Source organism: Natrix helvetica (assembly GCF_964273705.1).
Source record: "Natrix helvetica genome assembly, chromosome: 12".
NCBI lineage: Eukaryota > Metazoa > Chordata > Lepidosauria > Squamata > Natricidae > Natrix > Natrix helvetica.
In genome coordinates this window covers 6,958,522-6,974,293 of record NC_138556.1, presented here as the reverse complement: position 1 = coordinate 6,974,293, position 15,772 = coordinate 6,958,522, and the positions used below count along the sequence as shown (strand labels likewise).

At 46.6% G+C, this 15,772-nt stretch overlaps 1 protein-coding gene across 2 annotated transcripts in view; it reads right to left on the bottom strand.

The window, feature by feature from the left end:
- The window catches only part of IGDCC4 (immunoglobulin superfamily DCC subclass member 4), an 84,430-nt gene extending 69,155 nt beyond the window's left edge, over window positions 1-15,275 (bottom strand). The window contains exons 1-2 of one of the 2 annotated variants that reach the window (XM_081964587.1): window positions 15,260-15,275; window positions 12,870-12,933 (exon numbers count right to left, since the gene is read on the bottom strand). In XM_081964587.1, coding sequence (XP_081820713.1) covers window positions 12,870-12,927 — 58 coding nt within the window. In that variant the 5' untranslated portion in view covers window positions 12,928-12,933; window positions 15,260-15,275. Of the gene's footprint in view, window positions 1-12,869; window positions 12,934-14,049; window positions 14,136-15,259 lie in introns of those variants that run through there. The other variant, XM_081964586.1, reaches the window with a different exon arrangement.
- Between the last annotated feature and the right edge of the window lie 497 nt (window positions 15,276-15,772).

Here is a 15,772-nt window from a genome sequence, read left to right as displayed (position 1 = left end):
GAATTTGTAACCAAACGACATGCTATAGGAAACAGTTGAAGGTTGTATGTTTTTTATGTTTTGTTTGTTTTTTGTTTGTTTAAAAAAATTAAGAAAAATAAAGAAGAAGAATCCAAGATTCTAGAGCAGCATTTCTCAAACTTGGCAACTTTGAGATGGGTGGACTTCAACACACCTCTTTAAAATTCTCAAAGTTTGAGAAAACAACACTCTAGACTTAGAAGGTCTATCTACTCCCCCTCCCCACCTGAAAAGAACTCTGTTCTAACTGCCAGTTGCCTCACATTCCATTACCTCAGTTCAAACTGGCAGACGTTCCACTCCTTCACTCAGGAGCGGTCTGTGACTCCTTACAGCCATGGTGGGCGTGGTATAGTTGGCCTCCTGTACCCTGGCGGGGAGGGGGCATTTTTGCCCTCCATGGCCTCCAGAGACTTTCCTTGAGCTTCCAGGAGGGCGAAAACGGCCTCCCCAGGCTCCGGGGGGCCTCTGAAGCTTGTTTCTGGCCTTCCTGAATGTCTAGTAGCCTGTTTTTCGCCCTCCCCGAGCCTCCGTGCATGGCCTGCACTTACCTGCATCCTAAATGGGCCACATGGGGACTCCTGGGAGGGGAGGGGTGTGCGAGGCCAGCCAGGAGTGGGATTTGGGGGTTCTCCGAACTGCACAGAATCTTAGCTAGAGCTTCTCCCAAACCCCTGCGAACCCCCAGCAGCCCACCCCTGCCAAGATGTGCTAACAGACACCAAAAGAAAGAGCAAAAAGCTGGTAAAATGTACAGGGGGGGGGGCGGGCGGGAGAAAGAGACGAGCCTTTTCAAAGCCTTTCCTTTAAGTCTTCTGTCTTCCTGGTGGGATTCACTTAACCTTTTAAAAAATACATTTCATGGCTTCTCCCAACTGGCTTTTCATCTTCACTTGAAAGCTTTAGCACATAAGGACTGATTTTAATGTATCACGTGACTGGCTGGGTAGCTTAAGCCTAGTTTTATTGAATTCATTGTAATTGCCTGCCTTTGTGTGAAGCACAAGTCATCCATCATGGATGGCAAGCTACATTTGACACAATTCAATAAAGCCAAAGTCAAGTGTGGACCAGAAAAATATGGTCTTCGTTGATTTTGCTTTAGCCTGGTTTCCTCCCAAAAGAGGTTTTTTTCCCATGCTGCTAAGCACAGCGCTTTGGAGAAAATCTCAACAGTTTCACTTATTTAAACGCAAACATTCTCCCCCAAAGGTCCCATTTCCTAGAGCTACCAAATCTGGGCTGCAAACAATCAGGTGAGCAGTAGATGGCAGCAAAGAGATACAGAACTGTATTTGTGGCCCCCTGGTGGTCAACTGAAGTGCTGCATCCCTGATCTAGTAGTACTGTGCCACTGTGTATACAGTCTATTTTTGTTGCAACAGGTGTTGAGTCTCCTGTGGATTAATATCTCAACATAAATCATAGGGCTGTGGAAAGCTGGGCATATTTTTAATGAAGAACTTATTGCAATTTTCTGAATTTTTACTTGATGGCGAAGTCCTTAGGAAATGAATGGTACTTACAGATAGAAATATATAGAGCAGACGGATTGCTTTGCCACAGTCATGAGGCTTGGCAACTTTGTTTAAATCATTTTTTATAACTAACTTTGCTCCTAACATGCATTCAAGCCAAATCCCTTCTTATCACAGTTCTCTGCACAAATCTGCATAAACCAGCCATGCAAAAAACATAATGAAAATAACAGATGTAACAGCAACGTGAGTTGTGGGCTGGACTTCAACAATGTATTAAGTGTCTTGTAGACAATCTACTGCTAATCTAATTTAAAAATAATCGAATTCTATTTATTAAAGCTCTGCCTTTATGCAATGGAGAAAATGAGAAGAGGAAGTGGGTTTTTGCTTTTGTTTTGATAGAAAGGGACTCTAACCAAGCTGACCTTTGTTGGTCAAAGTACTAAGCAGTTAACAATTTACAAAGTTGTGCAAAGGTGGGCCACTGTGAAAAGCTTGCAAACCAAATAGCAGGAGAAGAACAATTGGAGGACAACCAGATGCTGACTTGGTCAGCAAACCTATTTTTCTATTTGATCCACTTTGATTTACAGAAAGATCGGGGTAAAAAAACTGTATGGTTATAACATCGTCCAGATATTACCAGATCAGTTCACAGATTCTATTTTCCCAACTAATCTTTCCCAAGCTTGCTGCCCACATCCCACAATTCCCTGGTCAACCTAGGCATTACTGAGAAACCTGGGACTTGAAGTCCCCACATCTGAAAGTAACCAAGGTGGAGAAGCAACTGATCACAACTATCGAAAAGGTTACAGGAAGGTGGCTTGCTACTCCAAGCCACATTGGCCTACTCTGCTTGTTTGTTTGTTTTTCCCCATGAATTTTAAGCTTCTCTTAAATTTATCTCTGACCTAGCAAAGAGAAGAAACATAGGAATGAGGTGGACAAACACTTTCCTGCAATTAGATTTCTATACTTGTCTTGGGATTCCATACCATGCCAGGTATATAAAAAAGGAGGAGAAGGTCAAAGAATATGAGGCAGACCAGAAGAAGATGGAGAGACAACATCAAAGACACAGTACAACACCATCAAGTAACAATGGTTGAGGCCAGCAGAAGAGCAAGAATTATAATTTTGTATCTCCCTCAACACCTGAAGTAAAAACAGAGGAGGAGGTAGAGGAGGAGGAGGAGGAGGAGGAGAGAAGGGAGGAGGATTTATAGAGTGGTATTAGTACCTCAGTGGCTAAGACGCTGAACTTGTCGATCAGAAAGGTCAACAGTTCGGCAGTTCGAATCCCTAGCGCCGCGTAACCGAGTGAGCTCCCGTGACTTGTCCCAGCTTCTGCAAACCTAGCAGTTCGAAAGCATGTAAAAAATGCAAGTAGAAAAATAGGGACCACCTTTGGTGGGAAGGGAACAGCATTCCGTGCGCCTTCGGTGTTTAGTCATGCTAGCCCCATGACCACGGAGACGTCTTCGGATAGTGCTGGCTCTTTGGCTTTCAAACGGAGATGAGCACCGCCCCCTAGAGTCAGGAACGACTAGCACATATATGCGAGGGGAACATTTACCTTCACCTTTATTAGTACCTCACGTGATCTTGATTGTATTCCTCTGTAAATGTAACTTAGGATTCTCGTCCAACCCCCAGCTCAAGCAGGAAACCTTATACCATTTGAAATAAAATGGTTGTCCAGTCTCTTCTTAAAAACATCCAGTGTTGGAGCATTCACAACTTCTGGAGGCAAGTTGTTCCACTGGTTAGTGTCTCGTTAGCTCTAAGTTGGTTCTCTCCTTGGTTAATTTCCATCTTTTGCTTCTTGTTCTTCCTTCAGGTGCTTTGGAGAATAGGTTGACTCCCCCACCACTGTCTTCTTTGTAACAGCCCCTCAAACATTGGAACCCTGCTATCACGTCTTCCTTTTCACTAGACTAGACATATCCAATTGCTGCAATCATTGTTTTAGTCTCCAATCCCCTCATCCTCTTTGTTGCTCTTCTCTGCACCCTTTCCAGCATCTCAACTTGAAAAAAAAAAGTGTTCTAACTGCCAGGAGATCAGCTCTTTGCTAGTGGTCCCCCTGAAATATTTTAAAACTTTTTTTTCCAGCTGCTACCCACCCAAAAAAAAGAGATATACAGAAGGCAGTAAAATCAAAACCTTGCATTCCTTGCAACAAAATATCCTAACGCAGCAGCTTTAAAGAAAATAAATAAAATACTTGCCAAAAGTCCTTGAGAAACACCCAAGAGAAATCCATTCTCAAGGCCATAAGACAATAAGGCAATGAAACAGTTTTTTCAGGCAAAGAGAAAACTAATATCGCCTTTGAGTAGAGCCGTGACGGCTAACATTTTTAGTGCCGAGAGCTCAATGCGTGTGTGAAACCCCAAATGCATTGCGAGCGCCCCCCTTGCATTCCCCCCCCATGCATGTGCATGCCCCAGCCACCCCTCACCCATTTTTGACTTCCAGGTTGGTGCAGGAGGCCTTCCAGGCCCAAGATGGGGCACAGGGGGGGGGTGCATGCATGCAAATCCCCAAAATTCAATGTGAGCACATGCGCCCCGCCTGCCTTGCTGTGCATGCGCGGCAGAGGCCTGAAGACCAGCTCACCGGCAAGAGGCATGCAGATATGTGTGGTAGACCTGGGCTGGGGCGATGGCTGGTGGGCCCATAGAGAGGGCCCTGCGTTCCATCTGTGGCACATGTGCCATATGTTTGCCATCACAGGAGTAGAGCATGACTCTTACAATAATACAATACAATACAATAGTAGAGTTGGAAGGGACCTTGGAGGTCTTCTAGTCCAACCTCCTGCCTAGGCAGGAAACCCTATACCGTTTCAGACAAATGGCCATCCAACATCTTCTTAAAGACTTCCAGCGTTGGAGCATTCACAACTTCTGGAGGCAACTTCTGTTCCACTGATCAATTGTTCTCACTGTCAGGAAATTTCTCCTCAGTTCTAAGTTGCTTCTCTCCTTGATTAATTTCCACCCATTGCTTCTTGTTCTACCCTCAGGTGCCTTGGAGAATAGTTTGACTCCCTCTTCTTTGTGGCAACCCCTGAGATATTGGAAGACTGCTATCATGTCTCCCCTAGTCCTTCTTTTCATTAAACTAGACATACCCAGTTCCTGCAACCGTTCTTCATATGTTTTAGTCTCCAGTCCCCTAATCCTCTTTGTTGCTCTTCTCTGCACTCTTTCTAGAGTCTCCACATCTTTTCTTGTGGACATATCCATGCCATCTCCTTAGCACAAAGAGCTTTGGGGGGTTTGCCATGGTCTCCTTTCACGAAATTTCCCCCAAAGTTTAACTTTCAGGCGTGGGATTCATTCGTAGTTCCCCCCCCCAAAAAAAACTAACCAGGATCAACTCTGCTTAAGTTTCAAGGTAAGCTAAGCTCAGCTAAGATGCTTTCAAGCTGCAACTGAAATGGGGATATTGACAAGCATAGCATGCTTGAAGAAGCCCATTGCTCACTGTATCCTCGAGTTACGATGACAACTGAACCCAATGTTTATGTTGTTAAGCAAGACAGTTGTTAAGTGAGAATTGCTCCATTTTAGACCCTTTCTTGCCTCACTGCAGCTGTGAATCACTGCACTTGATAAGTCGGTAACCCAGTTGTTAAGTTAACCTGGCTTCTTCGTTGACCCCGGAACACTGCAACCGTCATAAATATGATTCAGTTGCCAAGCATCTGAATTCTGATCACGAGGATGCTGCAATGGTCGTAACTGTGAAAAACAGTCCTAAGTCAGTGCCGTTGTGACTTAGAACGGTCACCAAAGAACTGTTGTGAGTCAAGGACTAACTGTATAACGTTGGCATTGTGAGGTCCACAAGATCTTTTCCTTAAGATTGCCAGCTGGGCTCATTTTTATTTATTCATTTGTAAAATAGATTAGATTAGAATAACAGAGTTGGAAGGGACCTTGGAGGTCTTCTAGTCCAACCCCCTGCCTAGGCAGGCAACCCTACACCACTTCAGACAAATGGTTATCCAACATCTTCTTAAAAACTTCCAGTGTTGGAGCATTCACAACTTCTGAAGACAAGTTGTTCCACTGGTTAATTGTTCTCGCTGTTAGGAAATTTCTCCTTAGTTCTAGGTTGCTTCTCTCCTTGATTAGTTTCCACCCGTTGCTTCTTGTCCTGCCCTCAGGTGCCTTGGAGAATAGTTTGACTCCCTCTTCTTTGCAGCTGCCCCTGAGATATTGGAACACTGCTTTCATGTCACCCCTGGTCCTTCTTTTCATAAGACTAAACATACCCAGTTCCTGCAACCGTTCTTCATATATTTTAGCCTCCAGTCCCCTAATCGTCTTTGTTGCTCTTCTCTGCACTCTTTCTCTTTGAACAGATTGGATACAGTTAATAAGGTTAAATGTATTAACTTTTTCCATGTGATTCTCACCTTGATGGTTGAACCATAAGTTTTTTTAAAAACCTGGCTTTTCCCCCACACCTTGGGGGAGAGTAATGAGGAAGCCCGATTTGTGTGTGTTTTTGCAAGATATGTAAGTATATTTTGCTCAGACATACGTGGTCTTGTCTGTCCTTTATTATTTGTACTCTGTTAAAGTGTAAACCTTCCACTTTGCAATCAGACTGCCGTTCAATCTGTGCTTCTCCAATGTTTTCCTTGGTTACCCAAGCCTGCTTTTGAGAAAGTCTTATCAAACTTCAAGGACGGGTGGTAAGTCCCTTCCATCAGCAACGCTGTAACTTTGGTCATTGCATAAATAGTCATAACTTGAGGAATGCCCTTATCATAAAGCTCCTATCACTGAAAGACCTTCATGTCATTTCAACAAATTGCCATTGGTATTTCATCTGTTTTTTACCTTTGTAGGCCTACTTGGGGATCAGGTTTCCAATATATTTTAGTATACATGGCAATCTTTTGAGTCCATTTAAATAGAATAGAATAGAATAGAATTTAGAATTAGAATATAGAGTAGAGTAGAGTAGAGTAGCGTAGAATAGAATAGAATAGAATAGAATAATAGAGTTGGAAGGGATCTTGAAGGTCTTAATACAATACAATAGTAGAGTTGGAAGGGACCTTGGAGGTCTTCTAGTCCAACCCCCTGCCTAGGCAGGAAACCCTATACTGTTTCAGACAAATGGCTATCCAACATCTTCTTAAAGACTTCCAGTGTTGGGGCATTCACAACTTCTGGAGGCAAGCTGTTCCACTGATCAATTGTTCTGTCCTCAGGTGCCTTGGAGAATAGCTTGACTCCCTCTTCTTTGTGGCAACCCCTGAGATATTGGAACACTGCTATCATGTCTCTCTTAGTCCTTCTTTCTCTTAAGCTAGACATACCTAGTTCCTGCAACCGTTCTTCATATGTTTTAGTCTCCAGTCCCCTAATCATCTTCGTTGCTCTTCTCTGCACTCTTTCTAGAGTCTCCACACCTTTTTTACATCGTGGCGACCAGAACTGAATGCAGTATTCCAAGTGTGGCCATACCAAGGCATTATAAAGTGGTATTAACACTTCACGTGATCTTGATTCTATCCCTCTGTTGATGCAGCCTAGAACTGTGTTGGCTTTTTTGGCAGCTGCTGCACACGGCTGGCTCATATTTAAATGGTTGTCCACTAGAACTCCAAGATCCCTCCAAGATCTTCTAGTTCAACCCCCTGCTTAGGCAGAATACCCTACCCCACTTCAGACAAACGGTTATCCAATTTCTTCTTAAAAACTTTCAGTGTTGGAGCATTCACAACTTCTGGAGGCAAGTTGTTCCACTGATTAATTGTTCTAACTGTCAGGAACTTTCTCCTCAGTTCTAAGTTGCTTCTCTCCTTGATTCGTTTCCACCCATTGCTTCCTGTCCTGCTTTCAGGTGCTTTGGAGAATAGCTGGACTCCCTCTTCTTTGGGGCAGCCCCTGAGATATTAGAAAACTGCTATCATGTCTCCCCTAGTCCTTCTTTTCATCAAAAGTAGACATACCCAGTTCCAGCAACCGTTCCTTATATGCTTTATCCTCTGGTCCCCTAATCATCTTTGTTGCTCTTCTCTGTACTCTTTGTTGCCCCTTGGGATGGGGAATGGATTTATCTGTTATTTCCCAAAGAAAAACCACTTTTCACCAATTTGGGGTAACTTATGCAAGTTTGGGAAGCGCTGCTTTAAATCTAATAAAAGAATAAAGTAAAGTAAAAATCAGCCGGTGTCCAGTGTCACACCATTGAATTGCACTCATGTCATCTGTGAACGATTAACCACACTAAAGCTTAGTTCAATGGTGTGACACTGGACACCGGCTGATAATTAGCCTTAAAAAAAGATAAGAAAGAAAAGAGAAGAAACCTTGAATTGAGCTCTTCTCTGAGTCCTTCAGAATCAAGGCTGTATGGGAAGGGGGGGAAACGGTACAGGTCATCCTCCACTTACAAGAGTCACTCAGTGACCATTCAAAGTTACAAAACTTTTGAAAAAAAGTGACGTACCACCGTTTTTCACCGCTTGGCATCCCCACGGTCACATGAGTTACATTCAAGCGTTTTACAACTGGTTCATATTTATGACGGTTGCAGTGTCCTGGGGTCACGAGATCCGCTTTTGCCACCTTCTGACAAGCAAAGTTTAATGGGGAGACCAGATTCACTTAACAACCGTGTTCCTAACTTAAAACAACTGCTGTGGTTCACTTAACCAAAGTGGCAACAATCGTCAAGTGGGACAAAACTCTGAGCCGCCTAAATTGTGGTCGTAAGCCAAGGACCGTCTGTAAAAACATTGGCTTCATGTTTTCTAAATCTGTCTGTTCCCCCCTTCCAACTTTCCAGCCTCGCTTACAGTCCTGACATTCTCTAGCAATCTCCCATTCAAATATTATCCATATCTGATCTGACCCTACAGAGATTCCGGACAAGGCCAGCCATCTGTTCAACCAACGTCCTTATTCAAAGAATCAGAAATCTGAATAAGACTACTATCATGTCTCCCCTAGTCCTTCTTTCTCTTAAGCTAGACATACCCAGTTCCTGCAACCGTTCTTCATATGTTTTAGTCTCCAGTCCCCTAATCCTCTTTGTTGCTCTTCTCTGCATTCTTTCTAGACTCTCCACATCATTTTTACATCGTGGTGACCAAAACTGGATGCAGGATTCCAAGTGTGGCCTTACCAGAAGAAGGGACTGTTATAACTTCCTTCCTTCTTCCTTCCCAAGCATGAGACTCTAGCCATGGGATGGTGAACCTTCTCTGCAGCCACGCCACCCCAGCTCCACCCCACATGTGCGCACACCTCCCACCAGCCAGCTAGTCTTTGGGTCTCTGCAGCACATGCGCAGGGTGAGGGGCGCATGCAGGGATGCACAAGTGCACCCACAGGGTGTGCATACATGGGGGCCGCACACGCCGCATTTTGGGGGCTCATGTGCACCCCTGTGCCCCGTTTTGGTTTCCAGGTTGGTTCAGGAGGCCTTCCAGGCCCAAAACATTACACCGTGCTAGGGATTTGAACCACTGACCTTTCTGATCGACAAGCTTAGCGTCTTAGCCACTGAGCCACCCTTGTCTCCCATATCCATAGGTCACTTAAAAAAAAATCTAATTACAGAACCTATATCAAGAATTAACCCAAGTATACATGTCGGTTTCATAGTTTGAGAGAAATCCATGAAAATGCAAACCAGGCCAGACCAGATGGCCCATCGACATGAATACTGAAGATCCCGAAGACCAGCTACCTTGGAGGTTTCATGTCCATGCCAGAGGCCATCATACCAGTGATGGCCAGTAGGCCCTTAAGCAACAGGCTAGGTCTGGGGTCTCCTAACTGGCAATTGTAAGACTTGTGGACATCAGCTGCAGAATTCAGCAGCCAGCTGTGAGAACTGGGAGTCGAAGTCCACAAGTCAACCCATCTGGGAGTTGAGGTCCACAAGTGTTGAAGTTGTCAAGTTTTGGAGTCCCCTGAGATACATGATACAGTCCATCTTCAGGCTCTCTCGCGCGTTCGTTTGTGTTACAATCTACACATTAGAGGCAGCTTTGCCCTCTAAATATGAGATATGAAGGCAGCTGCAAGCCAGAGCGATCCTTCAAGACAATGTATCTTTCACCAACTCACGCCAAAAACCGATGCTTTATGTTTCATCACCCAGTCTCTCTAAGGTCACATTCAGAAGTTCTGAAGATCATCTGTCAACACAACTTTCTGAGAGTGCCATATGGGCCCCTGAAAGTTATGAATGAGTTTTGTTGATACAAGGCCCACCCCTTTCTGACCTTCAAGAGTGACAAAAATCCAATAACCTCCAGAGATGATATTGTAACAAAGAACTTGAAAATAGCCTTCTTGGCTTGCTTCGTATACCCATCAAACTAACATTACTGGGTTAACAGTAATTCTACAGAGCAATAATTCTACTGAGGAATTATAAACTCTGTCATCTCAACACCATAACTTTCTGGTTTGGTTCTGCAACCCAACAAAACAGACACAGATTTCAATGGATAATTAGAACTGCAGAAAAAACAATTGTTACCAACCTGCCTTCCATTGAGGACCTGCACACTGCACAAGTCAAAAAGAGGGCTGTGAAAATATCTACAGACCCCTTGCATCCTGGACATAAATAGTTTCAACTCCTACCCTCAAAACGACGCTATAGAGCACTGCACACCAAGACAACTAGACACAAGGACAGTTTTTTCCCCCAACGCCATCACTCTGCTAAACAACTAATTCCCACAACACTGTTAAACTATTTACTAAGACTTTATTACTATTCTTCTCTTCCTTCCTAGTACCTATCTCTTCCCACTTATGACTGTATGCCTGTAACTTTGTTGCTTGTATCCTTACAATTTATATTGAGTTTTAGTGTGATATGATTGCTTATTTGTACCCTATGACTATCATTAAGTGTTGTACCTTATGATTCGTGATGAATGTATCTTGTCTTTTTATGTAAATTGAGACATTGTGCACCAAAGACAAATTCCTTGTGTGTCCAATCACGCTTGGCCAATAAAGAATTCTATTCTATTCTATTCTATTCTATTCTATTCTATTCTATTCTATTCTACTCTACTCTACTCTACTCTACTCTACTCTACTCTACTCTACTCTATTCTACTGTATTCTCTCTGTCCAACCCGGAGTCTTCCAGATGTGCTTAGATGAAAACTCCTATCACCACCAGGCAGGTGATGGGAAGTGTAGTCCACATACGACTAGTCCACACACAACTAGAGGGCAACAGATTTGGAAAGACAACCGAGACACCGAATCGGCTTCAGGGGGCTTTGTTACTCCTCTCAAGAATCATGTTTTGCAGTCAGCTTTTGCAGCCAAAGGTATACTGCCTTCCCCCATGGAAGCTGTTCCATCTAGTCATTGCGGCTGCCACGGTGATCTTTGCTTGCTGGGAATAATGCGAGTCAAAGCCACAACATCTGGAAGGCACATTTGAAGGCTGCTGGAAAGCAGCTGTTCCAACTGCATTTACCAGAGAAGAGAAGCCAATCCAGGAAATTAATCAGAGAAAGGGGGGAGTTGAGGTGGAGCCCTTGCCATCTTCTAAACAAAGCAAGTGTTTTTAATTAATTAATCAGAATAGAGAAGTGAAGTCAGAAGTGAAAATATTTAAAGACTCCTTGCATCCTGGACATAAATTGCTTAAACTCCTACCCTCTATACCCGCTATAGGGCACTGCACTTGTTGCTTGTATCCTTACAATTTATATTGATATTGATTGTTTCCTGATTGCTTATTTGTACCCTAGGACTATCACTAACTGTTGTACCTTATGATTCTTGATGAATGTATCTTGTCTTTTTATGTACACTGAGAGCATAGGCACCAAAGACAAATTCCTTGTCTGTCCAATCACACTTGGCCAATAAAGAATTCTATTCTTTTCTATTAGAGTTTGGAGGGACCTTGGAGATCTTCTAGTCCAACCCCCTGCTCAAGCAGGAGACCCTTTACCATTTCAGACAAGTGACTATCCTGTCTTTTCTTGAAAACCTCCAGTGATGGAGAAACCACAACTTCTGGAGACAAGTGGTTCCACTGCTTAATTGTTGTCACTGTTAGGAAATTCCACTGTTTGTTATCTTGTCATTTGGGGATTTTTTTTTTCCTTTCCAAAGCCACTTTCTAATTACATTTTTTTTTCTCTTATACGGGTCCTCGCTGCTCACCCAGGATTATTCTCTTGCCGGAGCGATTATGGATCCCCTTTCTGGCAAAGCAACTTAACCCAAAGGTGCTTTTTTCAAGAGGCAACTGGACTTTCTGGTTTTTCTTTTCCTTTTCCTTTGAAAGCGGTTTCACTTCTGATCCAAGAAGCTTCTTCAACTCTGGCTGGATGGTGGGGATAGAGACCTATCTTCAGTCAGAGCTGAAGAAGCTTCTTGGATGAGAAGCGAATCGTCTTCAAGGGAAAAACCTTGAAGACATTTAAACTGTCTACTGTTGACCTCACCCCATTCTTAAGAGATCCGTAAAGGGGGCAAGCATAAACGCACCAACAGTCCCTGTCCTACTGTCCCCATTTATTTGTGCCCATTTCCTGTGCCCTTATTCATGTTTATTCTCATTCCTGTTATCTTGTACATGAGTGACAAACTAACGAACTAACTAAATAAAAACCCAAAAGTCCAGTTGGCTCTTGAAAAAAGCGCCTTCGGCGCAACTACGACCTGGATGAAGGAGAATCTCCATAGACAAAGAAACTAACCCACTTCCAACTGCACTTAAGCGCTGCTTTCGCGCCGTTTGCGCCGCGGGAACTACGAGGGGCCAGATCCAGCCCACCGCACGCCTTCAAACGATGCACCCACCCCCCAGACCCCTCTTGCTTGGCGCACGGATCGGGACCGAGACCTGGACCCGTTGGCTGCCTGGGCGGTCCCGGGCACTTCTGTTCCGCGCGTGGCGACTCTGGCCGCGTCCAGTCCTCGCTAGTAGCTGCCGCCGCCACCGCCGCCGCCTCACTCCCCGCATACACCTGTTTGGAGCCATCACCGAGAAGGGGGCGCGCTGGAGAGGAGAGCCGCGAGGCTCGCAAGGATTAGCCGCCGCCAACCGGGCCGTGGGCGCTTTCCTCCTTTTGGGGGCCGCGAGAGCTGGTTTGCCTCCGCGGCTCCGTTACCTTTTCTGGGCCGGGGTCCGCGCTACCTTCCACCCCCTCCTCCAGGGGTTCTTCCGTCCCCTTTTCTTTGCGCGCAGCCGGCGGGCGCCCAGTGCGCTTCCCCGGCTCCTCTGCGCCCCGAGTCGGAGTCTCGCGCCCCTTCCTCAGTGGGAGCCCTTCCCGGGGAAGGGGAGATCTTGGGGACCGAGAGAAGACGGACCCTCCTCGTTGGGGCTTACCTTCCACGGCGGTCAAGGTCAGCAGCAGCAGCAGCAGCGCCCAGCCCGGGAACGCCATGGGAGCCTGCGGGCAGAGAAGCGAGGGAGGGGGCTGCGGTGGGTCTACTTTTTTTTTAGAGGTGGACGCAAGCCGGAGACGGGGTCGGTCGCCCCTCCATCGCCATCTTGTGCGAATGCGAGAGGGACTCCTCCGGCAGTTGCACACCCACCCACCGTCCCACCTCTCCTCCCGCACGAACGCCGCCCGCTCCCTTGCTTACACACAAACACACACACCGCGCGGGCGCGCGCGAAGTCCTGCTCCGCTCGCTCGCACGGCACAGCCGCGCCCCCCGCCCGCCTTTCTCGCCGCGGAGAAGACGGACAGATGGGTCCCCTCCGGGCTGGGGAGGGAAGTGGGCCAGAGGAAAATGGGGGAGGGGGAGGGACAGAGCAAAGGGGAAGGGGTGAAGGAGGAGGAGAAGACAGAAGGGGGGACAGAATCGAAGCCAAGGGGGAAGGGGAGAAGACGGGGTGGGGTGGGGGAATCGAACCAAAAAGTGCGGAGAAGACGGTGGGAGGACCGGAGCCGGGGCGTGGGCCAGATTCGGAGCGAGTGGGGAAGAGAAGACGGGGGGGGAGGGGGCAGACACAAGGTGTGGGGAGGAAAGGAGAAGAGGGAGGGGGAGAACCGCCGCCAAGGGGGAAGGGGAGGAGGAGGAGACGGAGTGTAGGGGATGGAATCGAGCTCGAAGGGGATGAGAGGGGCAGAAGAGAGAGGGGGGACCGGAGCCAGTGTGGGACACCGATCCGGAACGAGTGGGGTGAAGACGAGTGGGGAGGAACGAGCCACGAGGGGTGGGGAGGGGGAGAATAAGGAGTGTGGGGGGGTCCGACTTCGGCCCAAAGCCGGGACTGGCCCGTTGCCCTTGCTAAGGTCCCCTGGCCCTCTCGGGGCAAAACTTCTATTACCTCGGTCTGGAGCTGCCCCGCCGTCTCTTTCTATCTTTAGACGGGATGGAACTCCACCGTGGAAGTAGTTTTGCGCGCGAGGCTCCGGTTTCGCCGTGGAAACCCAGCCCTGATTGGGCCGAAGGGAGAGAGGGATCCCCGCCGAATGGATCCCGAGAGGCGGAATTTAGAGGGGGGGGGGATTCCGCTTTGGAGGCGAGAAGCTGTGGCTGAAAGACAGACCAGGTACCTAGCGGGTCGAAGCCCCGTAATGGGCAGGGGGTTATCTGGCTGCAAATCGGGGAGGGGGCATTCAGGGACCTTCCTTGCAACCACTCAGCCCTGCCCCCTCCCCCAGAAAAGGAGAATTTCGGGAAAATTGGCCAAGAAGTCTGTGTACTTAGTTACCGAGGGGGTCAAAGGTCTGTGTGAATATTCTGATTTCATGGTCATAGGAGCCTCTGACGTTTTGGAGATTGTTTTCCCAGGATTGCTGCCAAACCATAACTCCACTCTGGGGCAGGAATATAGGACACCCACCAGCCCTAGCAATTTCCCAGAAGTAAGATGGGTGATCTAGAACGGACGTTTGGGACCTCAGGGACCACCAAATTCATAATTTTAAATCCTGCGGACCATTAATATGATTTTTTTAAAAAAATAGTATTTATTGCAATATAAATAATGCAAATAATTTTTCTGTGGACCACCAAAATCTTCTCGGGGACCACCGGTCGGTGATCACTGATCTAGAATCTCTTCTCTTAGTGCTAACTAAGATAAGATATTCTAGATCAGCACACTTTCCCTTCTGGGAAATTGTGCCCCTGAAGATCCCCGAATCTTCTCCAACATGCTGACCCCTCCCCATCCTGGTTAGGAACTCTGGGAATTTGACTTTAGCAAGACCCCGGGAACCATCTCTGTCATTTTCTAGGCCATCTTTCCAGTAGTGGTTTGCCATCGTCTCTTTTAGAGCTGAGAGACGGTGACTGGTTCAAAGATACCAGCTGGCTTTCATGCCTCAGGTGGGGCTAGAACTCACAGACTCCTGGTTTCTAGCTTGGTGCCTTAACCACTGGACCAAACTGTGTTTCCCCTAGAAGAATGCTATAACCAATAGCAATGGCACTTAGACTTATATACTGCTTCACGGTGCTTTACAGCCCTCTCTAAGCGGTTTACAGAGTCAGCCTCTTGCCCCCAACAATCTGGCTCCTCATTTTACCCACCTTGGAAGGATGGAAGGCTGAGTCAACCTTGAGCCGGTCAGGATCGAACTCCTGGCAGTGGGCAGAGTTAGCCTGCAATACTGCATTCTAACCACTGGGAAGGAGGGAGGGAGGGAGGAATAGTATTTAGACTTATATACCACTTCACAATGCTTTTACAGCCCTCTCTAAGCGGTTTACAGAATCAGTTTCTTGCCCCCCAACAATCTGGCTCCTCCTTTTACCAACCTCAGAAGGATGGAAGGCTGAATCAACCTTGAGCCGGTCAGAGTTGAACTCCTGGCAACGGGCAGAGTTAGCCTACAATCCTGCATTCTAACCACGGCGCCACTAAAGTTATTTAGAGCCACTAAGTTATCGCAAAAACCTGCATGATTTGTTTTTCCCATTCAGTTCCAAAGGTGCTTCCCCCCCCCCCCCCCCCGCAAGAGGCAACTGGACTTTCTGGTTTTTCTTTGAAGACATTTCGCTGCTCATCCAAGACACCTGAAGAAGCTTCTTGGATGAGAAGCGAAGCATCTTCAAAGAAAAAAAAAACGGAAAGTCCAGTTGCCTCTTGAAAAAATAAAAAAGCACCTTTGGGACAACCGTGACCTGGATGGCAGAACCTGGGTAGACTTTTCCCATTCAGTCCCTTGCCTTGTTCATCCTCAGAGGCTTCTAACTGGAGCAGGCTCTGTCCCATAACCTGGCTAAACCCAACCCCAATCCAGAGAAATCTCCATGACCCAGATTGGGATT